General features: G+C 35.6%; 2 protein-coding genes and 1 non-coding gene across 3 annotated transcripts in view; all 3 read left to right on the top strand.

The window, feature by feature from the left end:
* dars2 (aspartyl-tRNA synthetase 2, mitochondrial) overlaps positions 1-2,323 on the top strand; it is a 12,757-nt gene extending 10,434 nt beyond the window's left edge. Inside the window, exon 17 of the mRNA XM_015380876.1 lies at positions 1,457-2,323. Coding sequence (XP_015236362.1) covers positions 1,457-1,638 — 182 coding nt within the window. The 3' untranslated portion in view covers positions 1,639-2,323. The remainder of the gene's footprint in view (positions 1-1,456) is intronic.
* A 1,214-nt stretch (positions 2,324-3,537) lies between these two features.
* impad1 (inositol monophosphatase domain containing 1) lies at positions 3,538-11,997 on the top strand. The gene is made up of 8 exons (XM_015380902.1): positions 3,538-4,109; positions 5,305-5,377; positions 5,713-5,859; positions 6,017-6,170; positions 7,141-7,236; positions 7,355-7,513; positions 9,028-9,162; positions 9,532-11,997. Exons 1-8 carry the CDS (start codon positions 3,985-3,987, stop codon positions 9,672-9,674), a joined length of 1,032 nt encoding a protein of 343 aa, XP_015236388.1. The 5' UTR covers positions 3,538-3,984; the 3' UTR covers positions 9,675-11,997.
* Positions 11,998-14,130: 2,133 nt separating this feature from the next.
* Positions 14,131-14,202, top strand: trnaq-cug. The gene has a single exon. It is a non-coding gene; the product is annotated as a tRNA-Gln (tRNA).
* Positions 14,203-15,202: the final 1,000 nt, after the last annotated feature.

Below are 15,202 nucleotides of genomic sequence, written 5' to 3'. Positions count from 1 at the left end.
CAGGATGGCTGACAAACATGCAATCAGCATTGTAGCAAACTCTGTCCATGTAACGTAGCTCTAATCCACGTATGTCTGTGGTTGTTGAAGCGGTGACCCCAGCTGTGCTCCAGGCTTTGTAAATATTCCCTCTTATAGTCATGATGTGGTTGAAAGTCCAGCTTATTTAGATTATTATTATTTTTTTTTTTTGTAACTTGTCCTCCTTTCAGAGAGTGACGGCCTATAGGTAATTCTCAGGTCTTCACTTTTCCCTGTATATTAGGTGTTTATAAGAGTTCTGAATTTCAAACCCTCTTGTCTTGTGCAATATTCTAATTTTCGTTAAAAACAAATGTTAGTTTTTGGTGTGGGGGTTTATGATGTAAGCCTCAGTCAATAAATATAACAAGAATATATGTAGTTTTTCCCTAGAAAATTACCCACTTAGATGGTTTACCGTTTCACAGCTGTCTCAGTTGTTATAGGAAAGTCCTAAATGCAAGAATTCAAGGAAGATTTAAAGTTAATAATTAGACCAGGGGTCTGCAATCGTTCAAATCCAAAGAGCTATTTTACCTAAATTTCAGCTAGAAAGTTATTTAGAGCTGCAAATACAACAAGAAACGCAGCTAATTATTTTCAGTTATATATATATATATATATGCTACAAAAAATCTGTTATTTTGGACAACAAACTGTTTTAGTTTTTTATTATAGTTTTTAACCCTTTAACACAAAGTGTAATATATTTTGGCATTTGAGATGTCTACATCACCAGTGCAACATTTTTGCTCCTCATATTCCTGGTTCACTCATTTTGACACATCTGTTGAACAAAAAATTCAGAATTAATTGCAAAGAAATGCCTAATATATCACCGAGGATACATTAACTTATTACATTTTAGTTATTAAAAATGTATGGTTTTATTTCATTTTGACAATGTCCAACTTAAGTTTAAAAGAAATTAGAATTTTCTGACAATTATTTCATGGTTTAGGCTTTACAGGTTTAAAGTAAGGACAAAACATTAAACTTTCATAAAGAGGAAGAATGGATTTCCTTCTTAATGGTCAATGTAAAAATATAAACACCTTAAGTCCAAGCTTATGAAAAATATAGATCTTAAAACATATTTCTGTTTTTATAAGATAAAACATATAAGATATAACAAAATGTATTAAAAATTATTAGTTGGTTCTTTGTTGTTTTAAGCCACAGTGAGGAGCTATTGTAAAGGGTTTCACTGTCGGCTCTGCAGCCTCAGAAACCCCTGAATTAGACCATCTGGCAGTTAAAGTGTTTGTCGCTTTGTTCAGACATTTCTGTTGCATCCCTAAAAAATAATTATTACAAGGGTGGTTAGTATGTTGTTCTCTCTTTGGGACAACAGTTCTAATTGAGGAAACACTCTCCAATGATGCTTTTAGTTAAGCTTCAGCTGGTTTGCTATCTCCTTTGTCTTTCCCTGTAGGTTTGGATCGGCTGGTCTCCATTTTGGCTGGGGCTTCTAGTATTCGTGATGTCATCGCCTTCCCAAAGTCATTCCGCGGTCACGACCTCATGAGCAATGCGCCTGATTTTGTATCAGAGGAAGACCTGAAGCCGTACCATATTTCTGTCAAATGGCCGACAGAAGGGGAAGAAGCGAAGTGAGACGAAGTGTCTTTGAATGATATATTTTCTGTTGGACAGCAGAGATAACGGTATTGATGGGGGACACAGGAAAATTGTGGACTTCTGCATCCCTTCAATGCAGTCTGCAGGAACATTGAGGAGGAGAGAATTGAGAAGGAAAATTAAGGTTTTGGCTGAAGGTGAAAAAAAATCATGTCACAGAGGTTAAAGCTGATACACTTCCTGGTTGGCTGTAAAGGAATTCCTTTTATCAGCTATCATCAAAACTCATATAGTCACACCTGAGTTTTTTTCTTACAGTTAAATTTTTCGAAATCAAATAAAAATTTGTCAACAAATGTACTGTTTCAAGACTTTTTTTTTTTAACTTACACTTTAATTCCACCTGTTTCATATTAAGTTTAGCAAACTGTTATGTCCCCATCAATAAGAATAGTTCTTGTGGTAAAATTATCCTAAATTGCAAAGAACCATTTAAAAATGGGAAAAATCTCCCTGAGAAAGTGGAAGTCTTGTTGTAACCCTTTTGTAAGATAATGGGTCATTTTAAATAATTAATGCTTCGCTTATAGAAATGAAGCCAAATACACCTCATTATCCACTCTCTAAAATAGTCTAGCCCTTTTATATTTTTATTTATTTATTGCTGTTCCTTTTTAAAAATTTTTCAGATATTTTAATGTAACTACATCTTGGGGCTATGATGAAATGTCATGTTTGATGTCTCTTTTTATTGAATGTGTTACTGTTCTCTGAAAAAATAAACTTTTAAAAGTGAAGTAAAGGTTCTCGCTCTGGTTTGTACCTTAATCTTTCCTGTTCTTATATGGGGAGGGGTGCATAATGTGTTTCACTCAGAAATACTTGTAAATACTGTTAAAGATAGGCTGATCTCTCTGGTTCTCTGGTTCTTTTCCCTGAAAAGAGATCACTCGGGACAAACTCTTTAAATAACACTTCATAACCTATATGTATAAATTAACCAGGAGACATGACAACAGATTTTGATAGAAATTGTAATCTTACTCAGATCAGAGAAACTGTTTACAATGTACAGAAGGCAGCTGCCCACCTCCAGGCACACCTCTGAGGAAGTTGCCCATTAACAGTTAAAAAGGCATTTATACATCTCCCCCTTTATTCAAGTATACTTAAAGTGCACTAATTTCATTCTTAAAATCAGGCAATGCACTTAGAGTTTACTTATTCTAAACCATATTTCATATACTTAACCTAACTTATACTTAAGTATTCTTAATAGAATTTACTTCAAGTATACTACTTTTTGCTAAGAGCCAGTCTGCCATATAATCTTAGCTAAAGGACGCCACTCTCATTTAATTTCGAAATCTTTGCCACGTACAAAATTAAGATAATAACTGTATATCCAGACAGAGGAACTGTCCTAATTAGTTCAGACATGCAACAAGCAGCCAATACCAAGGTGTAACCATACCAAGGTGATAATTATCCTAACAATATTAGAGTGTTTTTCTTCTTTTTTTTAATCCTACTGAGAGATTTTTTTTTAGTATTATTATTGGCGTTTAATCTATATATCTATATATCTATAGATATATATCTATAGATATATATCTATATGTCTATAGATATAGATCTATATATATATATATATAGATCTATAGATATAGATCTATATATATATCTCTATATATAGAGATATATATATATAGATTAAACGCCAATAATAATAATACTGAAAAAAATCTCTCAGTAGTGATAAAAAAAAAGAAAAAAACGGAAGTGTACCTTCTTTTCTGTTTTTATACCTAATTTCTGCGGTACATTCAAGTTTTTATTTTCTGTTGAGATTTGATTATTTCAATGAAAATATATAAATAAAAAAAACAGAAAAGAAGGTACACTTCCGGTTCTATGACAAGCTCAACCCGGAAGTGAAAAGTCGGGGCAGTTGACCGTCCCTACGAAAAATGATAGAACAGAGGTGTGATTGTTCATTTTCCGCTTCGACAGCACTGGAGTCGTGGCTTGTTTTTGCGAGTTGACGGCGATAATAAAGTGAATTTGAGGCGTCTGAGAAACGGAATGTTGTTTCCATCAGAGACGCCGAGTAATTCGGGACATTTCCAATGTCAGGCGATGCTGAGCGGCTAGTGGGCTCATAGACGTTACTGCTTGTTGATGTGAGGCGTTTCTTTTCTTTTCACTTTTTCTCATCGTCGTGTTTTTTGTTCGTTCTGAGCCTCTTTGGAGATATTTTCCATAAAGCAGCTGTGAAGCAGGACAGCCACGTCAGCTGTCTATACACTGATAAACTCCGACAACATCACAAGTTCTCCTGCGTTTTTGTTTTTTAGCTGATAATCCTCAGAGTGGTTTCTAATGACAATGGCTCCGATGGGTATCCGGCTGTCTCCGCTCGGAGTGGCGGTGTTCTGCCTGCTGGGAGTCGGCGTCATCTACCACCTGTACGCCGGGGTCCTCTCAAACCATCTGTCTTACTTCAGGTACATCATTTTGTTGGTTTTTATATATATATTCAATAAATTATTATAAATCATAGTGCTAACCGCGAGTACATCAAATATTACGACACTATCATTTAAATCTTAATCAAGATTATCCTAACAAGCTTTTGTTTTTATACTTTTACACACTTTAATGTTTCTGTCAAACAATGAGCTGAATTTTTAAAACTTAGTTCCCTCTTGTGCCAAGAATTTGATTAAGAAGTTGAATTAGATTAATTATTAAGAAGTTGAGTTGCAGCTAAAAGGCCATCCTGGCAGATAAGGATTTCCGTTTTCCTTTTTTTATTTGAGGTGTGACCAGGTTTTATTGATTTAGACAAATCCCAGCAGGTGCTTGATTTTATAACTTTTTCACAGACCTTAAAGTATCCATCAGATTAAGAACGAACTGAAAAATTTCCCATAGAAACATTCAGATCACCATAACATTATCAGTTTTTCTATAAATTAAAAAGTGCATTTTAGACTTAAACAGATTTTATTTGTCATTTTGTTTACACAAATGTAAAACAAAAAGAAATATCGTTTGGAACAGCTCTGGACAATATCATCTTATTTAAAATGCAGCCTTGAAAAATAGTAAAAAAAACCCAACAAAATATATAAAAACAGTAAAATAAACATATGACTGTAAATTTACAGTTACGACAACTTTATTTTCTTTATAATCAGTTTGTTTTCATTTCTGGGAGTTTTCTTTTTCTTTTTTTGGTGCTTTTCCAGTTATAAGAGATGGTTTTGCAGCCATCTTTGTTCATACAGCTGAACTATGTTTGCACTTTAATCAGCTTAAACTGCTTCTTGAAGGTGTTTGCAATTTACAGATAAGGTCCATTTTTATATTCATATTTAGAGTAACACAAAAAGGTTTGTGTGTGAATGCTTTAGAAAATGTGACTGTTAATCCTGTAAAAACAAGACTTTATAGCAATTAACATTCATCTTCTGGTGACAAATGTAATGACAATGTAATGTTGTAATTGGTATAAATAGTCATTCTGCAGGGTAGAGGAAACGGCTGAAGTTTTTTAAAAGGCTTCGGTCAACAGGACAGTGTGTCTGACTGTAATAATGGTTCAGCAACTAAAATCTGTGAAGTTGGTATCGATATATGAATGTTATTACAATAATACTTCTGTCTATTGTTGTTTTGGGGATTTTCTGTCTGCAGACAGAAGAAAAAGGTGGACCTAAGAGACCTGCTGGCTGTCTCTGTGGAGGCCGCACAACTTGGTGGGAAAGAGGTAGAAGCAAATCTTGTTTTTTATTTTTTTATTCTTTTAAACCTAAGATGGATGTGTTGCAAAAACTGTCATATTCATGACAGTATACATTATGAATGTTTAGTTATTGCAATATCAACGTCCATGATGGGATATTTTACTGGATATTAGGTTTCCCATTGTTGTTGTATTCAGCAATGAAACACCCTCATCCTTACTGGTGTTTCACCGAGTGAACTGTTTTTTTTTTTTTTTTTTTTTTGTTCCAAACACAACATTTATATACCTAAAGTGCTGTTTAATATCTTCAGGCTCTATGATCTGGTTTAACATACATCTTCCTCCCTCCTCTCCAGGTTAAAAGAGTACGCGAAGAAGATACTCTCAACGAGAAGTCAAAGGGAGAAACAAAAGAGGGGGCCAAAGAGCTTCTGACCATGGGGGACCTGCAGTCACACCGAAAGATGTTTAATCTGATAAAAAACACGTTTCCTCAAATCACAGTGAGCAAAGCCAGTAGTCAAATATAATTCCAGGATTGTTAAAATCTATACACATAGAAACCAGAGTCACTTCTTGGATGCTGTGTGTGATGGAAATCAAAATATCTACCCATCTTGGTGGTCTTGGTTGTGCCTAAAGTTTTTATTTTTTATTTAGGTGTTCAGTGAAGAAAAAGACAGCAAAACAGATTCAGTTACCTGGAGTGGCAACATACCTGAAGACATATTAAAGCTGGAGAAAGGCAGAGAGATTTCTCCTGACAGCATCACTGTGTGGATTGATCCTTTGGATGCTACTCAAGAATACACAGGTGGGTCAGCGTTTACCTTACTGCCACAGCAGACTCGCTGTGTATGTTGTATTCAGAAAACAGCAGTCGTTTGAGGACACTGGGCGAGTTTTCTGGTGTGCCTCTGAGAGCAGGCTGAGGCCAAGTTGTGTGCCTCTACTACTTGTAATTTCTCTAGTCAGAAAAACTGCCTTTTGGTGTGTGTTAGAATTTAAATAATACATTTTAGATCTTAATATATTTTACATTTCCTTAGTTTTTCTTAACTTGTTAACAAAAATGTGTTAAAAACAATATTAGGTTTGTATAAAAGAGAATAAAGTGGTTCATTAGGGAGTGGTAAGTTTCAACCAGACAAACCAGTTGGAGACAAAAATAAGCTATTTTATCATGAGGGAGTGTCACTAGATATCTGTCACTGCTTTGGTAATCCCTGCCATGGGTTGCTGGACCGGCTCCTTAGAAATACAGATGATACAGATTCAATGTCAGTTTTGACACTGAAAAACTATAGTTAAGGAGCAGTATAACTCATTTGTTAAAACTGGCATATTAGCTGCTCTGAAGTTGATTTGATTTACATCAAACTGGGCTTTATTTGAGCTGATCCTCTGATCGACCTTTTATATTTTAACTCTACATTTGTTTTTAGTCTTGGTGATTTCTTACGTGCCAGAATACTGAGAAAAGAAGACATCTTAAAGACTCAGCCTCTGTTTAGGGTATTTATCTGTCAAGAAATGTTGTGTTTTGGTTTAACCTAGGATTCTATTCTTCATAGCTTTGAAACATTAATAAATCATTAATAGATCTGAATACAAACGGGATTAATTATTGTTGTTTGTTGTAACTAAACGCAAGAAACACATCAAGGTAAACTCAACCTGCTCCAAATAGCTTCCCCACGTAGCTTCCATTCTCTCATACGTCATTGCTTTCATAGCCTAATTCTTTTTGCCTCACTCCACCCTGTACCTTTATTTTTCTGCAGAGAACTTGGTGAAATATGTGACCACTATGGTGTGTGTAGCTCTAGAGGGTAAACCAGTCATTGGAGTCATACACCAACCCTTTACAGGTTTTACTGGTAGGTAGAAGCAAAACAAATATTTTTATATTATTTTTTTTGGAAAATAAAAACGCCTTCAGAATCAATTTAAATGCTTTAAACCTTTCCCTGTTTCTTTGTGTGTTAATCTCCTCAGCCTGGGCAATGGTAGGTCAGGGAACAAACATGGAGCACAGAATGTCCTACAATCTCAACTCTCCAAAAGTGATTGTATCCCGGTCGCATTCTGGAGAAGTGAAAAATTTCCTTCACACTGCTTTTGGAAATGCCACAGTAATTCCAGCAGGGGGAGCAGGTGAGCAGGGATTATTATTTTTTTTTTTTGCATGTTAGCATTGAGGGGACCCTACAGGTGTTATTTGCAGCTGTGGGGCCTTATGCACCAAGACTGGTGTGGATTTGTAACAAATTTCTGTCATACATTTATTCCTTAAGCTAAAAAAAAACAAATAGAGATAAAAAATGTAGACATATGAAATGGGTTGGCATTTCCTTGTTCTTATGGGAAGAAGAGGTATTTCAGTGTGTAGGGTTTGTGTTAAACAAAAGCACTCACTACTTTCTGATAATTCTATACCTAGATGGGACACACTTTTAATGTTAATTAACTCAGAAGAGAGAGTATGGAAGAGTCGGGCTGCAACTTTTCCTATATAACCCCCCTTTTTTAGGCCTTTCAAAGTCAGTGCAAAGCATTTATATTATAAAATAATACAGTAGCAACTGCAGAGAATTCATTTGTTATGGACTATTAGTTGTTTTCTTCCAACCTTAAAGAAAGATGTCTTAACTGTGACTCTGCCAGGGCACCCCGTGTTTCATGACAGCACCGTATCCTCCCACTTCTGGGGATTTTTCCTCTGATTTTGCTACCTCTTACGGCCGAAAAACACAACTCCACGATTCAAACATTAGTTAAAAACACAACAACTCCTGTCACTAGTGAAGATTGGCACTAAAATAAAGCTTTTATCTTGAATGATGGCATTCTGCCTCACATCACAGTTGATCTGAGAAAGTGGGCGTTTGTTTACTGAGCAGGTGCGGTGAGGTTAAGATAGGTGCTTACGCCAAGAGAAAGGCTGCTGCTCAGAAAGCTAATGTCTTTAGGATTACTCAGACAGGTACGAATCCAGTGAAATACCTTTTTTGACTTTTTGTAAGGTAGAATCAGTAAATCTTGTTAGATTAAGCATTATCATGATGGTAGACTCACCTGTGCAACAGGTTTATAATTATTTATTATATTTGGTTTTAGTTTTTTTAGGTCCTAACAGGATGTGTAGACTTTTAACCCTTTAAAGCCCGATCCAAGAATAAAACAAAACTGAAAATTACTTTTTTTTTTGGTTTGAAGTCCTTATTTGGCCTTTTAACAAAATATGTAAAAAGAAAAAACTGAAATACATTTTTGATATTAATAATTTATTACTATGCGATAAGTCAAGATTATTTTTTGTGCAGTCTTCTGACCTCTGTTATCAGGTATATCTGATTGTGTACAATAGGATTTCGAGCAAAGTTTTTACCATTAAATTATGCAAAAGGTGTCAGACGCAAAACATTTCAGAAACCGTATGTATCAAATATGATACATTTGGCATTACAGGGTTAAGAACCACTGTCAGCATAGTTGAGTGTGCTGGTTTAGTGTCTGTCTCAAATACTTCTTAACAGATTAAGTAAAAAACAACTGTTGACCTGCAAACAATCGGAAGCCGTTTATGTAAGGATGTTTTTTAAGTTTCACTGGCAATCGGGTGTCTTAGCTCATGGTCTTTATCTGTGTCTTAATGTGTCTGTTGACAGGATACAAGGTGCTGTCGCTGCTGAAGATGCATTCAGGCCAACCAGAGCCTATAGATGAAGCAGATGTTTATATCCACATCACCTACATTAAGAAATGGGATATCTGTGCTGGTGCAGCACTACTGAATGCACTTGGTAACTATAATTCTTAGTTCTTTGAAAAATCTTATTATGTGCTGTTCTACTTTTTTTTGGTGCTAATGTTTGTTTCTGGGTCTTCGTTTCAGTTGGGTTGGCTGCTTAAACCCTCTGAAACCTTGCGTCTCTTTAAATAAATATTTACTTTACTAGAGGATGCATCAGCTTCCTCTTTGATAAGGTCTTGTAGATGCAAATCTTCTGTAGCAGAATTATGCTCAAACAGTGGCTTTCAAAATTAACCAATTTGTTTTATAAATGCTGAGAAAAGGACATAAACACAAACACAAAAATTCTTTCTGTTCATTTTTATGTCATGTCTCATTTAGTTTAGGAACTTTTAACACGTGGACTTTGTGATTACAGGAGGCCACATGACCACTCTGAAGGGGGAGGAGATTGACTACAGGGAAGAGCCATTAAACAAGGGAGGACTGGTGGCCAGTGTTAATGTGGCACATAAGGACATACTGGAGAAACTTCCAGACTGGGACCCTTCAAAGCACTGAAAGAGAAACAGATCCATTGGAGGCTCGAGCTTAACGTTAACCAACATGGCCCCAATGAGCAGGACTGTGACCAGTTGCTCCCAGTACACACTCCTCTTCTGCTACTTCATCACTTATTTTGGAGAAATGGTACATTTGTGTGCAAAACAGTCACTCACAGTAAAACGTGAAGAACAATGGACCTTCCTCTGTCTCCCCCTTTCACCTTCAGAGGGGAACAGGGGGACTGTAATGTGAAACTATGGAGGACACAGCGAAAATTGCAGGAGAGTGAAGCCCAGCTTTATTTCCCTCCATCTTAAATCTTTTTTTCATATTTCAGAAGCACACAACACGTGTCTAGATACCCGGAGAATATCAGAAATTAACCAACCCTCTGGTGATTTTTGGTGAGGTGCAATTAATAAAATTCTATCTGGAGATGAATTAAGTGGTTATTACATGAAAATATATTTTTATTCAAAGTCTTTTCAGATCCTATGAGCTTAATTATTTTAGAACAAGGCAACTGTTTGTAGGGAACTCAAACCCCGGCCAAGACAGGGTCTGTAATTGATTAATTAAGCTTAAAGAATGCTGATAAGGCAAAAAAATAACTTTAACATTCTGTTAAAGTAGCAATGGGTTCACAGATTCACCAACCAGACTATGAGCAACTTTTTACATTCATCGTTTGTAAATTAATTCGACAGCACAAGTCAAGTAACCCTTTTCTCGGCCTCACCACCTTCAGTCCAGTTTGAAATTCGTCTTTCTTTTTTTCTAATTAAAAGCTCTCTTGACTTTAGGCTGGTTAAATAAATTCCTCATGTCTGCCTCCTTTGTACCTGGAATATGAGATGAGGATGTTATTTAGGCTTTGGCATCATTTAGACTTTAGTTATCATCTAACTATGCTTTCATTGGTTGAATTTATTATCTTGGTGAATCTCTGTTTCTGGTAACAACGGGTCGTCTTTCTGTACTGTGTCTGTTAGAATCCAAATTGGGTTGTGTTTTTGTTTTTTTAAAGCTGTACAATCAGTCAAGTTTGACTTTTATGTTCAGTAGTAAAAATACCAGCAGAGATCTCTTACGGATACGAAGATATTTCTCTAGATGATCGGTTTAGTTTGTTTTGATACAGTTTTTAACATGATGTAGATAAAAGTATATTAAGGTCAGAAGTTAAATATTGAAACAGCTCACATGTTGACTTGATCGTTCCGGAAGAGCCCGCTCACTGTGGTGAGGAATGATCTGTTTATAACACTAAAACATTGTAAAGCCAGAGCAGGTACAGTTGGACCCTTGTGTGCTAAATTTCAATTTTCTGATTTGAGTGCCTTTGCATGGATAAAACCGCGTTGTCTCTGTAAGTTACAATAGTTATGCAGAAAGGATAAGGTTCATCATGCAACAGCCATGCATGCTGTGAAAATGACATGGGCACTGTTTAGGGTGTTGCTTTTGGATGCACCCCTGTAGGACTCCTGCATGTGTATGTTAAAAAAAAACTTTTACACATCACATTTGTGAAGTGCTTGAAAGTACTACTTGAAAAAAAAAATTGTATTTTTAAAATTCATTGTTGAAAGCTACAATTATAAATGTAAGAAAATAAAAATAGTTCTGTATGTAGATGTTGGACCTGACCTCTGTAGACTGCTGCTCATCTTTGCTTCAGGCTCCACATGTTGAACTGAAAATTGTAGCTGCTGGGTTGTAATGTTGCTAACCTGCAGTGCTGCAGAGTGCAATAATTAAAGCGGTGAAACCAGCTTTGAACAGCACGGCGTGAGGATATGGGGACTCATCCAAATGGATTCCTCCAAGGAGCACCATGGGTGGCTCTCTGTCTTCTAAGTAGTCCTGCCATCCAGACTCTGGAAGTTGTTTTACTCACGTCTTGAAGCATTTGGAGGAACCTTAAACGTTGTGTTCAATGCTTCTGTAATCTGGGAGGATTTAGCAGCAATGCTCTTTTCCTAAACCCTTCGTATTCCGCTTTCTTCACATGGCTGCTGGCTTTATAGCATTCTCATATCTTTGTGTCTACCTCTCTGCCATGTTTCACTTGTTCTCTTTAAATTCATGCAATTTACAGTTTGAAATTAGTAAAAAAAGCAAGAAGAGCGATGAGGGAAACTTGAGTGTTTCTGATCAGTAAATGAGTTTACCTTACAGTAGTGTCTTCTGTTTACACCCATAACATGGTAATTAATGACAGTGATAGAAAAGATGGGAGAGCTGCTTAATCTGTTTTTGTCTCTAAGAAGCGCATAAAACAATGTAGACCTTTAGAGTGTTCCTGAACAAATGGGAAATTACAATCGGTTTTCTGTGGAATGGTTTATGGTCTGACCGAGCTTGTTTGGAAAATGGCATAATCTGTTTCCCTGGGTTATTCGTGTTGCTTTTGCGAATTTCAAATAAAATATGTGTGCATGATGGTTGGGCTTTGTTTACTTTAGCATATTTTAATAAGCTTGTTTTATCAAATCAGCAGGTTTGCAGCAGCTGTGAGGTTCTTTTGTATACAGTCTGTATACAAACTAACAATAAAAGTGTCTAAGTCTAAGTTCAGACAGGGTAACATTTTGTTTCTTATTACAATCCCAACCTCTGTATTCCATTGGGATTAAATTTTTTTGGCTAAGGAGTCATATTTATCCTGTGGTAACTTTATAAACCTGCAAGAGACGGAAACCTTTTGCAAAAAAAAGAAAGAGAAAACACTTGTAATTTTTTTTTAAATCACAACATACCAAAAAAGCCATTTTAAAAAGAAATATTAATATTTCTATCTTCAGGTTAAAAAGAAAAAAAATTGCAAATGGAGGATGGACACATTGTATTTAAATAGATGTTATATTTTTGAAAAATCTGCACATACCTTTAAACTGAATAACAGAAAAACAAATTAAAGTTTTGTTCTCGTTTGTAGCAACCAGAGCCACACTGGAATGGTTTAGTGTCTTGCATGTATGTGTATTCACTCGTTTGACTGTTCCATCCATCCTTAATTAATGCAGACTTTAAACATTTGGCTCTGAAATGACTGAAAGAAATGAATTTTAAACTTGTCAGACAGTACAGTACAATATGCAAAATCTTTATTAGAAAAGCATATACCACAAATACAAGTGGGGGCAAAGTACTAGTACAGTCAAATAAACAAGAAAAAAGAGCATCTTGCAAGACTTGACATTTGTTCTACTACTAAACTTCAGGTTAAGTCGTCTTTTTTTTTTTTTATGGGTTATGTTTCACAGAATCAGTCATGCTTTTAAATGATGTATCTGTAAAACATAGAATCTGGAAATGTTCCAACATTTCTTAATATAAATAAAGAATTTTTATAATATAGGAATTTAAACTATTCTAATATGTTAATTAGAATAAATATGAAGAAATCTAAAATGTAACCAAGGCATAATCTCGGCATAAAAATAACATTGTTGAAAAAATACCTCTTGGACCTGGGTGTTGTTTACCCAGATTAGCGCTAGTGTCTTTCTGTTAATGTTTTCGACTAAGATAAACTTAGTTTAGACTCATTTCTGTCTAAGATGATCTTCATTTCACACTCAGTTCTCACACAGCAGCCTGTGTGAGGCACCCAATGCAGTCTGCCTCTCCCCCCTGGAGGTCTGGGCCAGTGAATCAGCTCCCACATCACTGGGATCCAACCAGCAGCAAGATGCAGTGATGAATATGTTTCTGCTAAAGATCTAAAACATGTGCATGTCTTGTATCTGGTCATGTTCTCTTTTCACCCTTCTAGATCCATTTGCTTTTATGTAATGATCAAATATTTCAGATTTAGATGTGAGACAGGGATACCCTAGGGAAATTAATGATCTGTTTTTATTCTAATAAAATAGTGAAGACATGTCCTGGCACTTTGTGAAAAACTAGATGTCATTCTTGCCAACTCATAAACCAACTTTGATTATCCACAGCTTTGAAAACCAGATGCTGATTTCACTTCCCACACTGAGGGCCAATTACTGTCAGACCTAGAGGATAGAAGTCACATAAATATAACTTATCTGACTAAATGAAGTAGGCTAAAAGATTTCAAAAACTAACAAAGCCATGTTACTGAAAAAACGGCTTATTAACACAAGGTCTGCTGTCTACGTACTAAATAGTCCTATGTCTATTAGTACCAGTGATGCTGTTCAGTTGGTGTTGCGTTAAAGGCTACTGAAATACACTGGCATGGAGTTGCTTAGATCGCATTTCCTGTACATACAGGTGTCTTGTATATGAATTACGCAAATTGCCCATAACTCTGAGAGTTCTCCATTGTTTTCCCCCTGGTTTGCACCTCGTTGTAATATCTAATTTTCTTCAGACCGTTTCCCCGTTGTCAGGTGGAAAAGTCTAAACGAAAAAAAAGTCAATGGATTATCCACGCGTACATAAACTCATCAATGACTTCTTAGATCGGAGCTATGCTGCACCAAGTGGTTCCATGGTGTAATGGTTAGCACTCTGGACTCTGAATCCAGCGATCCGAGTTCAAATCTCGGTGGGACCTTCTTATTTGCTCCGGACTGTTGTAATAGTTTTAAAATATCTAATATTGCTGAAAATCTTATACTACTGATTGCATGACTCCTAGCATCCACAGACAGTACCGGTCAATACAATTCTGGAGTTCTCATTCTATAAATAATATTTATATTTTTTCTGGAATATCCTCCAACTATCAAAGACCACAGGGGTCCAAATAGTAAAAAGCATGAATCGGCCGGGCCCGAAGCTGGAACTAGATATGTTAGTGTGGCGGTGACGCCGAGACAGAATCCGATTTTTTAATAACAGACAGAGTAAGAGGGTGCATGGTGATATATTTTTAGAGAAGCATCTCTAAAATCATATCCAAATCTCACATACCTTTTAACAGCAAAGAAAAATAATTTTTTTGTTGTTTCAGTGTACTTTTCACAGAATCCACGTGAATTGTTATTCAGCTTAAATCCTCTGTGTAGAAAGTTATTAGATGAGTAGATATAATTAAGGGTTTTGAAAGATAATTGTTTTCAACCACCAAAGCTTGAAAAACAAAAAACAAACAAACAAACATAACAACAACAACAAAAAAACCCTAACAATATTGACTTTGATAAGACACCACCAAGAAGGCTCATTGGTAAAATAAATTCATATTGTGCAGCAATAACCTTTAAACCTTTAAACCTCTGAAATAACCTTTAAAAAACAATTTTTGAAACATCGCTTCAAATATTTTATGATAATTCCAGAGTTGATTTCATAAAGGTGCTCATTAACCCATTTAAATATCTGCATTTTTAAAAACTACATAAAATTTAATTAAATTTCATCAAGATTTCTCCTTTTTTTTAAAATATAGGGTTTATATAATTTTTTTCACCCTTTGAAGCTATTGGTTTGAGTCTTTTTACTTGAATTTTAATACCCAAAAATAATTCCTACCGGACAGTAGGTTGCGGTATGCACCAATAAGTTGTTTGCAATCCGCCAATCTATCAATGAAGAAGAAGTACTTCGTACCG

Source organism: Cyprinodon variegatus, unplaced genomic scaffold (assembly GCF_000732505.1).
Source record: "Cyprinodon variegatus isolate N-32 unplaced genomic scaffold, C_variegatus-1.0 Scaffold224, whole genome shotgun sequence".
In the NCBI taxonomy this organism is placed as follows: domain Eukaryota; kingdom Metazoa; phylum Chordata; class Actinopteri; order Cyprinodontiformes; family Cyprinodontidae; genus Cyprinodon; species Cyprinodon variegatus.
This window is presented reverse-complemented; position numbering and strand designations above follow the sequence as displayed.

Bases quoted from the DNA above. Each gene is read 5' to 3' on its own strand.
- impad1 (XM_015380902.1), top strand. From the start codon at position 3,985: ATGACAATGGCTCCGATGGGTATCCGGCTGTCTCCGCTCGGAGTGGCG. The intron at 7,514-9,027 runs GTGAGCAGGGAT...GTCTGTTGACAG, and splicing joins AATTCCAGCAGGGGGAGCAG to GATACAAGGTGCTGTCGCTG. The intron at 9,163-9,531 runs GTAACTATAATT...TTGTGATTACAG, and splicing joins AGCACTACTGAATGCACTTG to GAGGCCACATGACCACTCTG.